At 38.7% G+C, this 8,281-nt stretch overlaps 1 protein-coding gene across 1 annotated transcript in view; it reads right to left on the reverse strand.

Annotated features, from left to right (window-relative positions):
* Positions 1-8,010, reverse strand: part of LOC107591710 (ankycorbin-like) — a 63,195-nt gene extending 55,185 nt beyond the window's left edge. Inside the window, exons 1-2 of the mRNA XM_016280944.1 lie at positions 7,770-8,010; positions 7,054-7,125 (exon numbers count right to left, since the gene is read on the reverse strand). Coding sequence (XP_016136430.1) covers positions 7,054-7,089 — 36 coding nt within the window. The 5' untranslated portion in view covers positions 7,090-7,125; positions 7,770-8,010. The remainder of the gene's footprint in view (positions 1-7,053; positions 7,126-7,769) is intronic.
* Between the last annotated feature and the right edge of the window lie 271 nt (positions 8,011-8,281).

Here is an 8,281-nt window from a genome sequence, read left to right on the forward strand (position 1 = left end):
GAGAGAGCGAGAGAGAGAGAGAGAGAGAGAGGGGGTCACATCACAGTGGAGTCAGCTGTCTTATCCGAGGCTTGTGTACTGCAAACACATACCAGCTTCATCACTGTCTGTCACGCGACTCTGTTCCCCTTTCGGGCTCTGTCTTTACATTTATTTTGAAAGATGAAGCTCGCGATTATGGTAAGGGGCGTTACATTTCCGACGAGTGCTTGCGGTGTTCGGCCAATCACAATGCACTGGGTCAGCTGGCCAATCAGAGCAGACTGCGCTTGTCGGAAGGAGGGACTTTGTAGAAAACGAAGCGTTTGAGAGAGGCGGGGCATAGAGGACCTACAATAATGTACAGTATTTTTAAAATACCAAATACACTAAATACACAAAATAATGATCTTTAAAAAAAGCATCATATGACCCCTTTAAGAAAATCAAACTATCTGTATCGGCAGATAACTTTCTGAATGATCAGCGGTATCGGCAGAGAAATTTAGTATCGGTGCATTTGGAATATATATATATATATATACATAGAAAAAGTTCACACACTTGTATATATATTCATATCAGGAGTGTAACGGTACACAAATATGACAGTTCGGTATGATTTCGGTACAGCAGCGGGGAAAACTAAACTTTTTTTTTTGTTTAGTTCATTTCTCTAGTGAACTAACGAGCTGTGGACACTGATGACTTGCTGAGGTAAATTAAATGCTACGTGACATTTTATTTCCACGCTGTATATTTGATGTCTTTCCGTGGTTGAAACACTGCTTGAGCAATTACATGAGGCATGAGATGTTCAGTCATGTTTATTTGCGTTAAAACTAGTAGTACAGAGGAAGGAATGATCGCATTCACTCGCGCTCCGCTCTGCACAAATCTGCGGGGCGTCACGGCTCAGACACGGGAACCGGAGCTGATTGCGGCCGCTCTAGTCAGTGCTTGTGTTGGGATTATACCATCACGTTTCTGAACCGTCCCAGAAGTGGCTCTCTAAGGTGTTTATACAGCGATCTGTCATGCCACATAAAAGACGGTCAAAAGGCCATTTATTATTTGAATTTCCTGAGAAGAAGAGAAAAAAAAACACGAACCGAAAGGGTTCGGTACGAATACGTGTACCGTTACACCCCTAATATATATATATATATATATATATATATATATATATATATATATATACACTTTCAATATTGTCACTTGCCCGCCACTGTCGTTTTTATTTTTTTTATAGTAATAAAATAATTTAGTTCAGTTAGAGAACAGACACTACAATTAAAAACAGAACACGGCTACTCAATGCAGTATGCCAAACGACAGTCGCATCACAGATCAGCAGTAGGAGTCAGATTTAATTTATCACATGAGGAGACTGAGTTGACAAGAAGAGTGAAGTGAGACAGACAAGACGGAATGGCGTCAATGGCAGAAGATTTACCTTTTAAATGAAATGCAAAAGCGCCTGTTTGGATTTTGAAAAGCCTGTTGACTTTTGTCATTTATCTAAGGTGATTTTGGACGTTTTTTTTATATTAGTTTCTTATTTATTTGGTTCCACCATGTTTGCTGATTTTTACTTTATTTAAACTGTGTGTCATTTTTTTATTTTATTTTACATCAAGATGTATACCATGCCTCCAAGCTTTTTTATTTGTTTTGCTAATAAACGTTCTATAGCCTGTTTCTTATTTATCTGGCTCCACAGTGTTTGCTAATTTTCAGGTTTTTTTTGTTTTTTTATTTAAACTATGTGCAAGTTATTTGTCATTTTATATTAGGCCTATAGCATGGTGTATTTTTATTTGTTTGTTAATTTGTTGTTTTATTTGTTTTGTTAAAGTTCTATGTTTAATGTAAGCAAGTTTGACCTGGAATTGCCATTAATTTGAAAGTGAAAGTAAAATGTGCATGGGCACATATAAGCTATTTAAGAGCAAAGGAAAGCGAGGAAAAGAGGGAAAACTCCAACGTGATGATGGTGGGTTTCCTCCTATGAACTGCTTGCTTCAAGTCCTTCCACAACATTTTAATTGGATTAAGGTCAGGACTTTGACTCGACCACTCCAACAACATTAAATTTGTTCTTCTTTAACCATTCACGACTTGTGTGCTTGGGGTCATTGTCTTAATGCATGACCCACTTTCTCTAGAGATTCGATTTTCGGACAGATGTTCTGATATTTTGCTTTAGAATTTGCTGGTATAATTCAGAATTCATTGTTCCATCAATGATGGCAAGCCGTCCTGGCTTAAATGAAGCAAAACAGGCCCAAACCACGATACTACCACCACCATGTTTCACAGATGGGATAGGCTTCTTATGATGGAATGCAGTGTGTTTTTTTCTCCAAACATAACACTTCTCATTTAAACCATAGTCTCATCCAAACATTAAACCTTTCTCCGATAGTCCTCTGGCTTATCCACATGATCTTTTACCAAACTGCAAATGGGCAGCAATGCTTTTTTTTGGAGAGCAGTGGCTTTCTTCTTGCAACTCGGCCATGCACAGCATGGTTGTTCAGTGTTCTCCTGATGGTGGACTCATGAACATTAGCCAATGTGAGAAAGGCCCTTAGTTACTTAGAAGTTACCCTGGGTTCCTTTGCAGCCTCGCAGACTATTACATGTCTTGCTTTTGAAGTGATCTTTGTTGGTCGACCACTCCTGGTGGTGGTGTCTGACTGTGGATCTGTGAAGTCCAAACTCTTTATAGATGGTTTTGTAACCTTTTCCAGCCTGATGAGCAACAACAACTCTTTTTCTGAGGTCCTCAGATATCTCCTTTGTTCGTGCCATGATTCACTTCCACAAACATAATCAGACTCTGATAGATCCCTGTTCTTTAAATAAAACAGCACAGGAACTAACCCGATAATCATTCCATTGATTAAAAACACCTCTGAACAGATGGACTCTAATTTCACCTCCAAATTAACTGCTAATCCTAGAGATTCACATACTTTTGCTGCTCACAGATGTGTAATATGAGATCATTTTCCAGAATAAATAAATTAATATATCAAAGTATATATCATCACCTTGGAGTTATAAGGTTCTATCTGCCAGGTTGTGTACATTTTGGGACTGATGTATGAAAGAGACTTGTTCCCCATAACCCATATCACTATATGGAATGCAAAAAATTTGAAGCTCAATATCTCAAAACTGTTCAGAATGCAGATAGAACCTTATAATTCCAAGGTGATGATATTTTCATCTCATTTGTTTGATTGGGTTCTCTTTGTCAACTTTCAGGACTTGCATTAAAATATGACAATCTTTTGGGTCATATTTATGTAGAAATATATACAATTCTAAAGGGTTCACAAACTTTCAAGCAACACACACACATATATATATATATATATATATATATATATATAGCGTTCTCTTAAAGTGACAGCACTTTCTTAATGTTAATCAAACAGCAACAACACGGAAATCTCTCACTGCTCTTGATTGAATAACTTTTGTAACTTTAATAAGGATTAATCTTTAATTTATACAGTCAAATATGCAACGTTATTTTACATTTGATTTATTCCATTTCTGTACCTAAAAACTGTTAGACCTACCTAAAAAAAAACTGAAAAGCACTGTTTATTTTATTGGTATCTTTTTTCACTGTTTATTTATTTGTGCTGATGCTTATAGTTAGATTATTTGTTCTTATTTTCTTTATTTTTATTTGACAATATAGTTTTTTCCCAAAACATAGCACATAACGAACCGTACCGAAACCGTGACTCTAAAATAGTGATACAAACCGAACCGTTGCACCCCTAACACATACATACTAGGGATGGGTCACGACTTTCGAATATTCGATTAGTGGATTTAATTATAGAATATCGAATAGGTTGTGCGATTATTGTCTTAAAAAATTTCCCCATGTTTTCCGTGCTGATGACGCGTTCATATGGCACTGCCAATAACGCACCTAAAAGCGGTCAAAGACAACAGATGAACACATTGTCTCACGCGCACACTGTAGACTTGCGTGGCATAAAAAAAAGACTTGCGTAGCATATAATGGTTACAGTAACTCTGGACGATGTCAAATAAGAGTGCTGTGCGGACCACAAACACCCCCGACTGGGTTAGAGGTGTAGCTGAATCCGTATTCAGAAAGGCGCGGAAAACAAATAACGCGTTCTACGGAGCCACTAAAGGGACATGGTTAGCTGCTTGCTAACGGTAGTCTGTTACATTACAGTACATAACATTTCATTTACCACATAAACAGAGTAAGGAGAGATGACTGATAGGATGATGGCGAATGATTTGCAGATGCTGAGCACCACTGACAAACATCTAATCTTGTAAAATGTGTGGTAAGTACTGCCGAGTGCTGCTCCGTATGTGATCGCGAATCTCGAAAGTGAAAGTAAAAAAACAAGCGTGCAAATAACGGCTCCCTGATGCCCGCAGTTTATATACAGTGTAATTACCCAAGGATATAATTGCGCCAGAAGATACTGAAGTATATTTTTCCTCCCATCTTGTATCTATTCCCTTTAGGGATTCATTTTTTCGAAATGGAAATGTCCTAGCCTTATGAGCAGTTGATGTATGCTAATTGACGGACTGTTATGTTAATAAGTGCCGCCATTCGGTTATGTTTATTATATTAATATGTTTCGGCATGTTACAATAATTATATGCCTTGAGTTAAGGTAGCCTATCTTCTGAATTAAACAGTTTATCATACAGATTGAAAGTGTGAATCCCGTCTCTCTGTTTATGGGTGTTTGTGTGTGTATGCGGGGGAGGGGTGCGATTTTCGAATAATAATCGAATAATACCCAGTAGGCTTGCTGCGATAGACGGTGTTTTCGGTTATACCGGTGTTAAGCCACAACACCGGTTATATCATTTGCCGTCATTTTGTTTTTTTTATAGTAATAAAAACCATTTAGCCTAGCTCAGTTAGAGGACAGACACTTTTAAAAACTAAACGCTCAATGCAGCGTGCCGAACCGTGCGCGAATGACAGTGCACCATGGAGCAGGAGTCGATTTTATTTATCACGTGAGGAGAGTGAGTTGAGCTGACTGACAAGAGTGAGGTGAGAAAGACAAGACGATGGCAGAAGATTGTTTAGAAAGGAAATGCAAAGGCGCCTGTTTGGCAATATTTTAGATTTTGAAAAGCCCATTGACTGGAAGTTTTTTTAAACATTCGTTTCTTATTTATTTGGTTCCACAGTGTTTGCCGATTACTTTATTTAAACTTTGTGTATTTTATTTTACATCAAGGTGTATATGTCGTGCCTCCAAGCTTTCTTATTCATTTTGCTAATAAACGTTCTATGTTTCTTATTTATTTGGTTCCACAGTGTTTGCTGATTTTCAGTTTTATATACCTATTTAAACTTTGTGTAGCCCAAGTAATTTGTTATTTTATTAGGCATATATGGTGTATTTTTATTCGTTTTGTTAATAAAAGTTCTGAGTTTGACGTTGTTGTTGCTTGAACTGAATCAACGCAGAATTGCCGCTAATTTGAAAGTGAAAGTAAAACACGCACAGCGCTTTTTCAAGTTATTTGAAAGCCAAGAAATCTGAGGAAAAGAGGGAAAACTCAAATGAACAATTGCTTAACGCTGAATTGCGGCAATTCAATTGCCGCTAATTTGAAAGTGAAAGTAAAATGCGCACGGCACTTTTACAAACCATTTGAAAGCGAAGAAAAGATGGAGACTCAAACGAACACCCCCACCCCAACGGTGATACCGGTATTACCGGTGTTGTCATAGTCGATTAAACGGTGGGAAAATTTCCTCACCGTCACAACCCTAATACCCAGTGATTTTCGAATATTATTTTTGCTTGGAATGCCCATCCCTAATACATACATATATATATATATATATAAACTCTACCTATGAACTCAGTCGATGCGTTCCAAACTGCATATATATCGCCCTCCGAAGGGCACTTCGGAGTGAAAACAATCATGGCCGCCATATTGAAGGGTCGTTCCAAACCGAAGTGCTCAAAACTGGTCACTTTAAAGGGCCCTTCGGAATGAAGGATTTCAAAAAGTACAACTGATGGACACTTCGGACTCCCATGATCCTTTACGCAGATTCCTTGCATGATGACGGCGCCTCCGTGCGGGCACGTGATGACGACGCAGAAGGGCACTTCAAGAAACAGTTGTTTGGTCCCCTACACCCTTCAACCCTTCGAAGCTCTCACTCCGGAGGGTAAACACTTTGAAGGGATTAGGGCATAGGGATGAGCCCTTCCGAATGGAACACAGGGAGTGAGTGGATTTCTTAAAAAAAAGGTCAAAGTTTTGTTCCTAGGCAACCACATTGTTTTGCAAGCAAACACCCACCATTTAGTAAAGAAAAACAGTAAATCACACCTCTGTCACCATACAAGGAGAAAAATTAATATTATGAGCTGTGAATGTGGCTATGGCAGGCTTGCTCTTAACAACATTCTGTGCAAATGTTCAAAATGCCACTGTGACCATGTGCTGGCAGAAAGTATATTAAAACTCAGCTTAGTTCTGCGGTTTGATGATCACATAGAAATTCACAGTAATCTCTATCCGCTGACTCAGCCCAAGTGGCAATGGTTTTGCAAGCCAAAACATGCAATTATAAGCAATAACGTTTCGTTCGAGTACATTCCAATACTTCAGCCTGAGACTGATGAAGTTCTATTACAAGCTTAGAAATGATTGCTGAATCACATCTGGTGGCAGGAAGCTCCTCTGAGGCTTGTTGTTTCTTTCTTTCGTTCTTTCTTTGGGAGTGCAGAAATTCTCAGCCTTAAAATTATACTCCCAGTTATGACTCAGTCATCATAATAAAGCTGCAGACATGTCTGATTCTGAGTCATTCACCTCGGTCTAGAACATTCACACAAGTTGACTATGAAACTACACCTCAGATTCCAAATTAATGAATTATAAACATAATATAATAAGTTAAATTATCTTATTTCATCTAGGGACTTTTATATGATTCTCAATATAAGTGTACAAGACCAACACAATATTCCCAAACCAGCTGAAAGTACACTAAGTCATACTTACATCACTCTTCCTAAACTTTGCCTTCAGGCTCTTCATATTAGTCCATTCAGATTCCAAAAGATCCCAGGACACCTGAATAAAATCAAACTTTAGTTAGTCCATACACACACACACACTCCAAAGCAAACTGTCGCTTAATACGGCGGAAACTAAGGATCAGGTCAGCACTGTTATTAATGGCAAAACTAGGACCAAGCTCTCGGAGGCAAAACACAGAGGTGGATCAAGTTACAGTGGCCCCAGTACTAAATCTAATGTGTGGTCACTGTGCAAAGTTTACAATGTCAGAGCATTTTGTGTTTCCTAAACTTAGAGCATTGTGTCAAGAGTCCAGACACTCTGAGAGCTCTATAAATACACATAAACCCGGGTCACTGATATTCTTGGATCTTCCTGAGGAGTCTCCACGGGAAAGTGAAAAGTTTGGATGGGGTGTTCAGAGAGACTCCAACAAGATAAGAAAAGCAAACAGGACTGACCCCGCGCTTCACTGAGGAACAATGGCAACATTGTGTCCAGATATAACTGACAGGAATGATGATTGTAAACAACATTGGCATGTAGATGTAACGCTGAAGCGAAATTACAGCTATTTTATTCGGTAGCGTGAAGTCCGAAACGTTCGCTTCTAAAGTTAGGCTTTAGTTCCAATGGAAATAGCCTGAAATTGGAAGGAAAAATACACGGGAAAAGAGTGTTTAGATTTCTGCACTTACCCACTTTGCAAAAGTTAAGCCGCACACACAGACCTCAGGGGGTTGTTGCTAACACACTTTTCCGAGTGGTGTTAAGTTGCTTAATTTACCATTTAGTGCAATTTGGACTCGCGGATATTAGAAGAAAAACGGCAGAAAATGCGAGCGGTGGGCTAATGGGGAGAAACCAGACGCAAAGTTGTTCACCGACAACAATCCATTGAAGTGGCGCTCGCGCTGCCTCTGATTGTTCCCCGGGCAGACCGAGTGACGTCACCACCCATGTGTCCTCGTGACCGAGCTCGACTGTATACACTTACAGTACACGAGCCACGTTATTCCCCTTACAAAATGTTACTATGGTTAGCAATAATGTTCACCAAATGTTTGCGTGAGTCTTTAACTAAAGGATGATTTTAAAGGAAAACATTTCTCAGCCAGACTTGTAAAACCTTCTTTTAAAAAGATTTGTTACAAAAAAAACTACAAAATTCTACAAAAACTAGTTTTTGTTGACCTATAAAAAATGTAAA

This window comes from Sinocyclocheilus grahami, unplaced genomic scaffold (assembly GCF_001515645.1).
Source record: "Sinocyclocheilus grahami isolate Dianchi unplaced genomic scaffold, SAMN03320097.WGS_v1.1 scaffold145.1, whole genome shotgun sequence".
NCBI classification, from domain to species: Eukaryota; Metazoa; Chordata; class Actinopteri; order Cypriniformes; family Cyprinidae; genus Sinocyclocheilus; species Sinocyclocheilus grahami.